At 42.9% G+C, this 13,688-nt stretch overlaps 1 protein-coding gene across 2 annotated transcripts in view; it reads right to left on the bottom strand.

Annotated features, from left to right (window-relative positions):
- The window catches only part of LOC132762992 (connector enhancer of kinase suppressor of ras 2-like), a 433,687-nt gene that overhangs the window by 215,820 nt on the left and 204,179 nt on the right, over window positions 1-13,688 (bottom strand). For both annotated transcript variants that reach the window (XM_060756293.2, XM_060756292.2), the window contains exon 7: window positions 6,929-6,988. In XM_060756293.2, coding sequence (XP_060612276.2) covers window positions 6,929-6,988 — 60 coding nt within the window. The remainder of the gene's footprint in view (window positions 1-6,928; window positions 6,989-13,688) is intronic.

Below are 13,688 nucleotides of genomic sequence, written 5' to 3'. Positions count from 1 at the left end.
CGAGAGGGGCGAGTGAGCGGAGAGCGAGAGGGGCGGGCGAGCAGAGAGCGAGAGGGACTCAAACAATGATGGATCTGGACCACACTTGGCAAAAGCACTCAATATACACCCAAATATGAACACAGATGGAGTTTGCGGGAAATAGACCTTGACATTTGGGAGTTTTATTTACGGGGATTTATGGTTCACCTGCAATCAAAGAGCGTTCTGAACCCCACAAGCGGCGAGCGAGAGGGGCGAGCGAGCGGCAAGCGAGCGGCGAGCGAGAGGGCCCGCCAGAGTGAGTGCCTGCCTTCCCTCCTTAATAATAATTTAAATTTAATAATAATAATTTTAATTTCTCCTCCCTATTCTACTAAATTAATAATTAAATTTAAAAAATATTTTAAAAATATTGGGAAAAAAAGGCGCCATCTTTACAAAATGTTTTGTAAATATTTACGAAATTTCGTAAATACCGAACTTTTTGGGGGGAAAATTTTGTAATTATTTTAAATAACGAAACAAAAAAACACCCCAATTACAAAACGATTACAAAACCAAATTTTTGCGTTGTTACCCAGGCCTAGTGGAGAGAATTATACACTCAAATCCCCAAAGGCCAAAGCATTTCCCATTCCTAGATTATTAGTCACAGGTTACAGTTATGTAGCTTATTTACCATCAAGAACTGGCATGGCATAATAGCTTGGCCAGCGTGGTCCACGCCTTGGTTACATCCAGATTGGACTATTGCAATGCGCTCTACGTGGAGCTGCCCTTGAAGACAGCCCGGAAGCTCCAACTAGTACAACGGGCGGCAGCCAGGCTCCTTACTGGAGCAAACTATAGGGAGCATACAACGGCCCTTTTAAAACAGCTTCACTGGCTGCCCATAAGTTGCCGAGCCAAATTCAAGGTGCAGGTAATGACCTATAAAGCCCTAAACGGTTCGGGCCCCACCTATCTTCGCAATCACATCTCCATTTATGAACCGGCACAAACTCTAAGATCCTCCGGGAAGGCCCTCCTCTCGCTCCCACCTCTGTCACAAGCACGGTTCGTGGGGACGAGAGAGAGGGCCTTCTCAGTGGTGGCCCCCTGCCTCTGGAACGCCTTTCCAAAGGAAATAAGACATTCCCACTTTTTGCTTGATGTTCAGGCAGTGCTTCTTGTAGGTCAGGGCACGGTCCAGAGTGACTCCCAGGTATTTGGGTGTGCTGCAATGCTCTAGTGGGATTCCTTCCCAGGTAATCCTCAGAGCTCGGGATGCTTGTCTGTTCTTAAGGTGAAAAGCACATGTCTAGGTTTTAGATGGGTTAGGGATCAGCTGGTTTTCCCTGTAACAGGCAGTAAGGGCACCTAGAGCTTCAGAGAGCTTCTGTTCAGCCATCTCAAAGCTCCCTGCTTGAGCAGTAATGGCACGAGGGGGCAATGCCAGCTAGCTTATAGAGTCTAGCAACAGGTGTAGGTTTGAGACATCCTGTGATTATTCCACAGATGTGGGTGAAGCATCAGGAGAGAATGCTCTGGAACGTGGACATACAGCCCAGAAAACTCACAGCAATCCAGTGATACCGGCCATGAAAGCCTTTGACAACACGAAGAAAAAATTGTTTATCCTTTCCCCCTTTTGCTTTCTAAAAATAGTTAATATATTTTCCAGTCCTTTAAGAAGTTAGGCAATGTAAGAAGAAGGCATCAAATGAAATCACAGAAGGCCACGCGAGAGAGCAAGACTTGCAGAAATCAAACTGGAGGCTTCATGATCTCCAAACATCTCTGCTACAGCAGGAAGCAGAATGAATGATATATAATGAATGCCCAATTTGTGTATATTCAGAGAGCAGAATCCAGAGCTTAATGATGCAGATCGGAGGCATTTTTAGTGGGCTTATTTTAGGTCCCTATTAAAAATAATGCCGATATGCACACTGTCCTGTTTTCCTGCTGATACACAAGGCTATTCTCAAACTTTCCAAGGTTTCATAGATGAGAACCAAGATCTGTGTGCCCAAGCTACATCAGAGTGTGGCCAAGATGGCAAAAGTTTTTAATGAGGAAGGACACACATGATGGGAGCAGCTGCAGTAGTTTGCTTCTTCTCCTGAGCAAGCCATGAAAGGATGATTGCAAACTACATTTGCAGCCACTGAAATAAGATGAGGATAAAGGGGAAGAGTGACAAGAGGTGAGAGGAACTAGGACATTTTAAAGGCAGGTGAAGAAATAGGATGGCGGAAGAATAATAGAATGACGGGATTTGTATGTATTGTCGAAGGCTTTCATGGCTGGAACCACTAAGTTGCTGTGAGTATTCCAGGCTGTATGGCCATGTTTCAGAAGCATTCTCTCCTGACATTTCACCTACATCTGTGCCATTCATCCTCAGAGGTTGTGTGGTCTGTTGGAAACTAGGAATGTGGGGTTTATATATCTGTGGAATGTCCAGGGTGGGAGAAAGAACTCTTGTCTGTTTGCGGCAAGTGTGAATGTTACAATTGGCCACCTTGATTAGCACTGAATGGCTTTGCAACTTCAAGATCTGGCTGCTTCTTGCTTGGGGGAATCCTTTTTTTGGGAGCTGTTAACTGGGCCTGATTGTTTATTGTCTGGAATTCCCCTGTTTTCTGAGTGTTGTTCTTTATTTACTGTTTTGATTTTAGATTTTTTAAAAAATACTGGTGGCCAGATTTTGTTCATTTTCATGGTTTTCTCCTTTTTTGTTGGAATTGTCCATGTTTGAGGATTTCAACAGCTTCTCTATGTAGTCCGATATGGTGGTTGTGAGAGTGGTCCAGCATTTCTGTGTTTTCAAATACTATGCTGTGTCCAGGTTGATTCTTGTAGTTTGGTGAGGTACCAGAAGTCTCTGGCAGAGAAAGCTATAGACCTTGCAAAATTACAACTCCCATGAAGCCATAGTCTTGATCCATGGCAAAATGATGTCAAACTGCATGGAATAGTTAGTGTAGAGTGAGCCAATGTATTATTACAAGCTCTTCTTGCTGTGGTCCAAAGTATTTGGGGGGTGGCTCACTCATATCAAGAGAATTAAGATCTATTGTCGAAGATTTTCATGGCCGGAATCACTGGGTTGTTGTAGGTTTTCTGGGCTATATGGCCATGTTCTAGAGGCATTTTCTCCTGACGTTTTGCCTGAATCTATCGCAAGCATCCTCAGAGGTACCTCACTACAACAACCCAGAAATAAGATCCACTGCTTTACAAAATACCTGCAAACTTCTTGATAAGGATCAACACAACTGTGTACGTTTAAAAAAATATTAATAGCAGGATGTAGTTTTATAGGCTACTAGCTGTACCTGCCACGCGTTGCTGTGGCCAATCATTCCTCCCTCTTTCTTTCATTTTTTCCCTCCTTCCTTCGCTCCCTCTTTCCTTCCTTCCCTTTTTTTCTTTCCTTCTCTCCCCTCCTTCCTTCTCTACCTTTCCTTCCTTTCCCCCTTTTTCTTTATCTCTTTTTTCTCATTTCTTCCTTCCCTACTTCCTTCCTTTCTTCTCTCTTTCCTTCCCTCCCTCTTTTTCTCCTTCTTTCCTTCCTTTCCTTTTTCTTTCCTTCTCTCCTTCGTTCCTTCTCCCTTCTCCCTTTTTTCTCCCTTTTTTCTTTTCCTTCCCCTTTTTCTCCTTTCTTCCTTCTCTCTTTCCTTCTTTATTTCCCTCCCTCCCTCCCTCCCTCCCTCCCTCTCTTCCTTCCTTCCTTCCTTCCTTTCTTTCTTTCTTTCTTTCTTTCTTCCTTCCTTCCTTCCTTCCTTCCTTTCTCCCCTTCTTTCCCTCTCTCTTCCTTCCCTTTTTTCTGTATCGTCATTTAGCTTTTCGTCATTTAGCTTTTGGGGGTTTTTAAGACCTTTTTGCTGTTTTTTGGTGTTTTTTTATGAGTTATGGTCACTCGTTGGTCTGTTAGGGGTATAGTGTCCAAATTTCGTGTCAGATCGTCCAGTGTTTTTGAGTTATGTTAATCCCACAAACAAACATTATATTTTTATTTATATAGATTATGTCGAGGGCCTGCAAGTTCCCTGCTAACACCTCAAAGACCATATGTCCTGTTCTCTTAAATTGGCCACTCTGTTCTGAAATAGCTGTAAAATAGAATGCAACATGATATGAGTCCTTTTCTTTCTCTGTATAAAGGGAACTGCAAAGAGAAAATGCGAACTGTCTAGATGCTGGTTTGACATACATTATATATACACAGATTATCATACTGTGACTGGGCAGGGCTACAAAATCGCTCCAGGGAAATTGCTTGCAAAAATCTTCCAGGTGGCTCTTAGCATATTCAGCCCTGTGTCATCGTGGCTTTCATGGATGGGGAATGACCACATAGAAAATGTGATTGATATAAAACACTCTAATGGATGCTACAGCAAGAGAGAACACATTCTCCATCAATCACAATTCAGTGGCTGACTTAGGATTTCATGCTTGAGGCTGAAGTCCCTTCTGAAATGGAACACTATGAATTATGAACTAAGCAGCCAGCATGGAGTAAGCCTTGCCATTTGCTACATGTTCAGCTTTGTCTCCATTACCAACTCCACCAGACTCCAACTCTGAACAGACACCATAATAATGCTTTTCTGATATATCACTCTGTGTTACAGGGTTGATGAAGAAGGAAATGTTGACCATTTCTGCTACCTTGCCAGCCACCTCTCCATGAAAGTCAACATTGACAGTGAAATACAACACTGCCTGAGCTCTGCGAGTGCAGCATTTTTCCGAATGAAGCAGAGAGTGTTTGAGGACCGGGACATCTGTTGGGATACCAAGGGGCATGTTTATAAAGCTATTGTCCTCCCAACCCTGTTATACGCCTGCGAAACTTGGACTGTCTACAGACATCACATGCAACTCCTGGAACGATTCCATCAGTGTTGCCTCCAAAAAATCTTTTGGGAAGACAAGCGGACAAATGTCAGCGTGCTGGAAGAGACAAAGACCACCAACACTGAAGAGATGATCCTCTGCCATCAACTCCACTGGACCGGCCACATTGCCTGGATCCCCGACCACCGTCTCCCAAAGCAGTTGCTCTATTCCGAACTCAAGAATGGAAAACGGAATGTTTGTGGACAGAAAAAGAGATTTAAATATGGGCTCAAAGCCAACCTCAAAAACTCTGGCAATAGGCACTGATAACTGAAAGCCCTGGCCCTTGAGTGCTCCAGCTGGAGGTCAGCTGTGACCAGCAGTGCTGTAGAATTTGAAGAGGCATGAATGGAGGGCGAAAGAGAGAAACGTGCCAAGGGGAAGGTGAGTCAAGCCAACCCTGACTGGGACTGCCTTCCACCTGGAAACCGATGCCCTCACTGCAGAAGAACATGCAGGCCAGGAATATGGCTCCATAGTCACCTACGTACCCACCGCCAGTACACCGATCTTGGAAGACAATCCTACTCGGACAACGAGAGATCACCTAAGGCTGAAGACACTTGCCATACATACCCATCTATATTAGGCTTGTGCATGGATTTGGAGTGGTCGGTTGGCTTTGGCCAATCCAGCTTGTTCGGCTTGGTCGAATGGTCGTAACAGCAAGGACCCAAGCCATCACATATTTCTCTCCATAACGGGATCACTTGGCAGCCGATTACAGTTCCTCCTCCCTTATTTAGTATCACAAGGCAGGTAAAGAGGTTGCTACGTGCTGCTTGCATGGGGTTTCCCTGTGAGCCCTGCTTCTTGGACCAGTCGGAATTTAAGAATGCGGTGACATGTCTAACATAAGCTGTGTCTGCTTCCTTAAACCCATTGCTGAAACCCATGAAAGGGAAAAAGGAAAGGGTCCCAGGAACAGAAAGGGGAGCCTTTGTAATTTCCCCGTTGCCATCAATGGGCCGGATCTAGCCTCATTTTTTGGCTGCTGACCAAAAATGGCTATTCTGTAGTGATACAGGTCAAGCATCTCTAATTCTTAATGCCATATATACTCGAGTATAAGCCGACCTGAATATAAGCGGAGGAACCTAATTTTACCACAAAAAAACCTGGGAAAACATATTGAGTATAAGCTGAGGGTGGGGAATGCAGCAGCTAAGGGTAAATTTCAAAATAATATATATATATAACATCGAGACATATTAAATGTTTTTGAATATTTACATAAAACTGTAATTTAAGACAAGACTGGCCAACTCTGATTTAACCATTATTCTAACCTTTACCAATGTAAATGTGCTTACGTATCCTTCCAATAATAATAGAGTAAAATAATACAGGTAATAATAATAATAATAATAATAATAATAATAATAATAGAAATTCAGTAACAACAATAATAGAGTAAAATAATAAATGTAGTAAAATAATAATAATAGAGTAAAATAAGAAATGTAGTAACAACAATAATAAAGTAAAATAATAAATGTAATAAAATAATAAATGTAATAATAATAATAGAGTTAAATAAGAAAATAACAAAAAATAGAGTAAAATAATAAATGCAACAACAACAACAACAACAATAACAACAACAACAGAGTAAAATAATAAATAACTTTGACTTGACTATAAACCGAGGGGAGATTTTTCAGATTAAAAAAAAGGGCTGAAAAACCCAGCATATACTCAAGTATATACGGTACATGAGAGCAGAAATATTTGAATACCATTTTGCACACATACAAACATGAGACACAAGTCCAAACATGAAACCCATGGATGTGTCATATACACAGCCTAAAGGTAATTTTAGACACAAACTTATAATAATTTTGTACCTGGAACCATCAGAAAGCAAAGGGGTCACAATCTCAGCTACCTATTTTGGAGTTTTTCAGATTTTAGAATTCCAGATGAGGGATGCACAACCTGTATTCCCAATGGATTCTGCTCATAGATGGGGTACCCAAGAAACAGCTGCAATGTTCAATTCACGCCAAGTGAACATGAAATAAAATTCATTAAAATGATCCAAACATACGTTTTCAGTAGTTCCAGTGATCACGTGGAGCCCGTCATAGGTTGACTTGATATACATCCCCTAAAAAAAAAAGGGCAGAGAATGCGATCACTAGAGGCAGAGTCAAGAGTTCACTAGAAGTGTAGCCAACTGTGGCTGAGATGTGTGTAGATCCACACGCAATGGGCCATGTCCTCCCACAGCATGACATCTGTCATGTCTTGGAAGGGATCTCTGCTGCTGAGATGGGGAATGGGAGGGAGGTGCAACAAGACAATATCACAACAACAGTGGCGGGACAAAAGGCAGAATCTGCAACAGGCGCACCACACACAAGATGGAGGACAAAGGACAAACAACAAGTTCTGGGCCAAGGCAAGGCCATGAGGGAATCAGAGCACACACACACTCTCTCACACACAGGGCCAGACAGTGGGAAGCCACCACTGTATTTTATATTTTACCTTTGCTTTTACCTATTATTTATTAAAGGTTTCTATTGCTGCCACCAATTTATTATTTTAATAGGCCACCTCCTTCACTGGAATGTTTAAAAAGCCATACAAAGACTTCAGTTGAAATGAAACAGGAATATGTTGTTATTTTGAACAGTCAATATGCGTCATGGTTTCAAATAACTTGCCAGGCTTTACTTCTTACAGAGGATGGTACTTTTATCTTGAGTTTCTTAAAACCAAGTTCCACACACAGAAATTCAAACAGGATCTTTTAAACCTTTTGAATCTCCCTTCCTCTCACAGCACTCTAAACACTATAGAGGCCTATTAATTATTATCCTCATAAAGATGTCCTTTAAACCACAAACAGTTCCCAAACTCTTCCTTCCTTTCCCTTTCAAACTTCTGACTGTCTTCTTCCCCATGAAACTACTAACTGATCTAAAATGGGTGCCTCAGCTTCTTCTCTCCCCTTCTGGCTCTGCCCATCTCCAGTTGCTGAGCTTTTCCCTCCAATTTCAACAGCCAATCAGACTGCACTCTTGGCTATGAGGCTGCCTGTTTGCTCCTCCCCTCAGCTCTCCTTAGTTTTAGTAAGCCGGGCCTGGTTTATGCCTTTCACACCAACACTTTAAGGTAGGCCAATCCGTTGCAGAAGACAATGCAGAATATAAAGAAACAGCTGGCATCAGCTTGGGACAAATGAATATGTGCTCTCAAATGCATTTTCCTTGCCCCAGGAGCCTAGCACAACCAGAACTTCATTCTCTGAATCATCCCTTCATATATTCCTTCTGATGATATAAATCCTGATTTTGACATCCGCCATACAGTAGAAGTTTTGGGATGAAGTGCAAAGAGATAAGAGAATAGTTCTCCACACCCTGCCAAAACAGGCCCCTACTATGCATGTTAGGCTTGTTTGATTTTAAAAAATGCTTCAAAACTCATTTCGGATGTAGAGGGCACTGGTGGTTCGATTCTAAAGTCAATTCCGAATTTCACAGAAAAAAATGTTCAAAACTTTTTGAAACTTCCGAGACTTCTGAATCCTTTTATTAATGGTTTAACAGTGTTATTTCCTGCTTCATTGGGTGGTCTTTACTTTGAAAGTAGTTGTTTTACTCCAGGAGCGGGAAAAGCAAGCAGAGGAAATTCACCCTTCTCTGGTTTAAAACTTGCTTCTCTGGCTTGAGGCAGAAGCAGGAAAAGCTAATGGGAGAAATTCACCCTTCTCTGGTTTATAATTCACTTATCTGGCTTGAGGCAGAAGCAGGAAAAGCTAATGGGATGAAATTCACCCTTCTCTGGTTTATAACTCACTTCTCTAGCTTGAACCAGAAGCGGGAAAAACAAATGGGAGGAAATTCACCCTTCTCTGGTTTAAAACTGGCTTCTCTAGCTTGAGGCAGAAGCAGGAAAAGCTAATGAGAGGAAATTCACCCTTCTCTGGTTTATAACTCACTTCTCTAGCTTGAACCAAAAGTGAGAAAAGCAAACGGGAGGAAATTCACCCTTCTCTGGTTTAAAACTGTCTTCTCTAGCTTGAGGCAGAAGCAGGAAAAGCTAATGAGAGGAAATTCACCCTTCTCTGGTTTATAACTCACTTCTCTAGCTTGAACCAAAAGTGAGAAAAGCAAACGGGAGGAAATTCACCCTTCTCTGGTTTAAAACTGTCTTCTCTAGCTTGAGGCAGAAGCAGGAAAAGCTAACGAGAGGAAATTCACCCTTCTCTGGTTTATAATTCACTTCTCTGGCTTGAGCCAGAAGCAGGAAAAGCAAATGGGAGGAAATTCACCCTTCTCTGGTTCTAGCTTGAACCAAAAGTGAGAAAAGCAAACGGGAGGAAATTCATCCTTCTCTGGTTTAAAACTGGCTTCTCTGACTTAAGCTGAGGCCAGAGACCAGAAGCAGGGGAAAAGCTGAATCATTTCTGACTCACTTCCTGAGTCGGAAAAAAATGGTGAGACTATCTTCGGAAGGGCAAGAGGCTTCCGGTTTCCTAAAAAAGTTCGACATCGCTTCAAAAAGGTAATCTTTCTGTCTTTATTCCGAATAACGAAGATTCCTACTGGACTTAACCATGCCTAATGCATGTAGGTCAAGAACAAGAGGCCAGTCAATGTTTGGTTTGCTCCTCAAGCCCTTCCATTGCAAAATCTCAGTGCAGCTCCCTATTTGGAAGGATGCTGAAAGTTAGCTGGGTGTGACCCATCTGCTCTAACTTTGGAGCCATCTCCGATAGAAATGGCTAAAAAGTGGAACCGTGATTGCTGCATTAGCATCATTCTGCCAGGGAGGTTTTTGACAGGCTTCTTTTCTCAGCCCCAGAAAAAATAATGTCTGCATCTTCCCGAGAGCTGAAATGAAATTCTGTTCCCTTGATCCTCAAATAGAAAGCTAACGAGCTCGCTTGTGTTGTTTCCAGCCATTATCGCTATGTGGGAAAAAAGCAAGAGATGCTGGGTTGGGTTGGGTTGGGGGGACGGAACTTCAAAACACGGAGCACAGAAAGTGAATACGACTCAACAACAAGCAGCATTTTTATCACCAGAACCTACTTCTGTCATCTTTTCTACAAAGAGTACAGAGCATCTCATTATAACACCGTTGAAGATTTATATGCTGTTATTATTCAGCTCTCCCAACCCCCAAAAGGCTTGCATAGATGCGCTTCTTGATATCGGCAATGACAAGTTATCTTTTGGAACAAGGTAACTTTGGCTCCATAATGTATTTAGGCAAGGCCAACCCTACCATGAGGTAGACAGAGCATCTGCAGATTTTGTGGGCCACAAAACAGCTGGCATGCACCTTATAGCCTGATCTTTTACCCCTTTCACCCCTACAAAAAGCACATTTGTTACTACCAGGCGCAGTAGAAAATTCCAGCCCATTCAACTACTAGACTACCTTACGGCTTTTCCTTTTATGTGTCAGGAACGATTTGAGAAACTGCAAGTCGCTTCTGGTGTGAGATAATTTTTCATCTGCAACGACATTGCCCAAAGGGACACCTGAATGTTTTACCATCCTGTGGGAGGCTTCTCTCATGTCCCTGGAGCTGACAGATGGAAGCTTGCCCCACTCCCAGGATTTGAACTGCCAACTTTTTGGTCAGCAGTTCAGCCAGCACAAGGGTTTAGCCCACTCAGAGGCAGCCCTAGGTAATTTTCAATGGTAAGCAAACAATATTTTGGTGCCCCCCTCCCCCCCCCCAACCAATCACTGATATACATTTTCTGTTTGTCGTGGGAGTTCTGTGTGCCATATTTGGTTCAATTCCATCATTGGTGGAGTTCAGAATGCTCTTTGATTGTAGGTGAACTATACATCCCAGTAACTACAACTCGCATATGTCAAGGACTATTTTCCCCCAAGAGTGTCTCAAGAGCGCCCCTGGGCAAAATCAACTATACTGCGAATGCTTACTTTGCGTAATGGTTGAGCTGCCCCTGAGCCCACTGCACCACTAGGGACTTCAACAGGCTTGCATAGATGCATTTGCATAGATACCTCATGTTGGGGAGGTCCCATGGTCCACCTCATGGGCTGATCTTGCTTTCAAGAGAAACAACCCTTTAAAACAGGTCCAACCCTTGTAGATTCCAATCCAGATTTCTGGAGTTCTCCCAGACTACTATACCCCTTTTCCTACTACACCATCCTTATGTATGTTTTGGGTTTTCCTCCACATTCTATAAGGCTGAATGCCTCTCTTAAGGCTTATTTTCTTTTAGTAAGAGCTTTGATCTGTAGTATTTTGACTGTCATCCAGGCCTTTTGTCTCTTCACCCAAACTTTGCCTCTGAGACCTCCATTGGAATTCAGTTTAATCTTCAGGATGAACAATGTCCCTGGTCCTTCTATTACAGTGGTTCCCAGGCTGTGGTCCGTGGACCACCAATGGTCCGCAAGAATGAAAATATGGTCCACAGCCTCACTATTACTACACGGTTGCCTCAAAACCACGTGGCAATGAGAGCGACTGGTCTCGCGAAACCCTCTTATAGTGCCGAGGCAACTGGGATCTCGGGAGGGGAGAGGTTGACAACCCATGAAAGATTACTACTACCACATTAGCTCTAGATGGAGCCCCCAGTGGCACAGTGGGTTAAACCCCTGTGCCGGCAGGACTGAAGACTGACAGGTCGCAGGTTCAAATCCGGGGAGAGGCGGATGAGCTCCCTCTACCAGGTCCAGCTCCTCATGCGCGGACATGAGAGAAGCCTCCCACAAGGATGATAAAACATCAAATCATCCGAGCGTCCCTTGGGCAACGTCCTTGCAGACAGCCAATTCTCTCACACCAGAAGCGACTTGTAGTTTCTCAAGTCTCTCCTGACACGAAAAAAATCAGCTCTAGATTATTAAATATGGGTTTCTGTGGGCGAGCAGATAGTGACTACAGGATGGCATATGGTCTGTATCAGAAACTAGAGCTTTTCTTTTATTTATTTTTTTGTGTCAAGAGTGACTTGAGGAACTGTAAGTCACTTCTGGTGTGAGAGATTTGGCAAGGACGTTGCTCAGGGGACACCTGAATGTTTTGATGTTTTACCATCCATGCGGGAGGCTTCTCTCATGCCCCCATATGAGGAGCTGGAGCTAACAGAGGGAGCTCATCCGTGTTCTCCTGGTATTTGAAACTTCAACTTGCTGGTCACCAGTCCTGTCGGCACAAGGGTATAACCCATTGCGCCACCGGGGGCTCCTATTAGAAATTAGTAGACCTGGTCAATCCATGGTTCTAAATGGTTCTAAAGTACTTACAAAACTAAAGTTCTGGTGGTGAAAATTCCAGAACTCTAACAAAACTTTCAAAATTTAATTATTGTTTCATTATTGGTGAGTTTTATGATAGAACCAGTTAGGAACTGCCATTTTCAATGAAATGTTAAGAGTTTTGTTAGAGTTCTGAAATTTTTACCACCAGAACTTTAGTTTTGTAAGTACTTTAGAACCATGGATTGACCAGGCCTAGAAATTAGAAACTATATCTGATGGGGTCTATCCAATGCAATGATCTGAATCAGCACCCCAAATAACCAAACCAAATCTAAATTTGACCAAAAACTAATTCATGACCCTTTTGGTAGTAATGTTGGAGAGTGTTCCCTGGTCAAGTGGTTCCTGGTAAAAAAAAAAAAGGTTGGGAACCACTGTTATATTAAAACATGGATTGAAATGGACACTAAAGAATCAGGAATGCCATCATGGTTGTAGTTCCGCTTGCTAGGTGGAAATTCAATAAAATAGACAATACAGTTATCAATGGTTTCTAGTCATAATGTGTGTGTATGTGTATTCCAGAATTAGACTTCCTCGTAACATCAGAGAAACATGTAGAACCTTGTTGCCAAATCACATCATTTTCATTTAACGATGCTGGTCAACTTCAATAGTACCAAACAAGATCAATGGTCTCTCTAACCTGAGTCTATTGAATAGCAGCAGCTCTCCAAAGTTTCAGCCAGGAATCTTTCTTTGATCTGCCTGAAGATGCTGCTAATGGAACCAGGCACCTTCTACTCATTGAGCATAAATTATTATTGTTCAATCAAATCTTGTCAATTTTCCCTACCTGCTAAAATGAATCATAGAATCCTAGAGTTGGAAGAGACTTCATGGGCCATCCAGTCCAACCCCCTGCTGAGAAGCATGAAAACTGCATTCAAAGCATCCCCGACAGATGGCCATCCAGCTTCTGTTCAAAAGCTTCCAAAGAAGGAGCCTCCACCACACTCCAGGGCAGAGTACTTTGGAGTTCCATTGCTGAACAGCTCTCACAGTCAGGAAGTTCTTCCTCATGTTCAGATGGAATCTCCTTTCTTGTAGTTTGAAGCCATTGTTCCATGTCCTAGTCTCCAGGGAAACAGAAAACAAGCTTGCTCCCTCCTCCCTATGACTTCCTCTCATATATTTGTACATGGTTATCATGTCTGCTCTCAGCCTCCTCTTCTGAATGCTAAACATGCCCAGCTCTTTAAGCCGCTCCTCATGGGGCTTGTTTTCCAGACCCTTGATCATTTTAGTTGCCCTCCTCTGGACACATTCCAGCTTGTCAACATCTCTCTTCAATTGTGGTGCCCAGAATTGGACACGATATTCCAAGGGTGGTCTAATCAAGGCAGAATAGAGGAGTAGCATGACGTCCCTGGATCTAGACACTATGCTCCTATTGATGCAGGCCAAAATCCCACTGGCTTTTTTTTGCCGCCGCATCACATTGTTGGCTCATGTTTAACTTGTTGTCCACGAGGACTCCAAGATCTTTTTCACATGTACTGCTCTCGAGCCAGGCAATCCCCCATTCTGTACCT

Source organism: Anolis sagrei, chromosome 10 (assembly GCF_037176765.1).
Source record: "Anolis sagrei isolate rAnoSag1 chromosome 10, rAnoSag1.mat, whole genome shotgun sequence".
In the NCBI taxonomy this organism is placed as follows: Eukaryota; Metazoa; Chordata; class Lepidosauria; order Squamata; family Dactyloidae; genus Anolis; species Anolis sagrei.
This window is presented reverse-complemented; position numbering and strand designations above follow the sequence as displayed.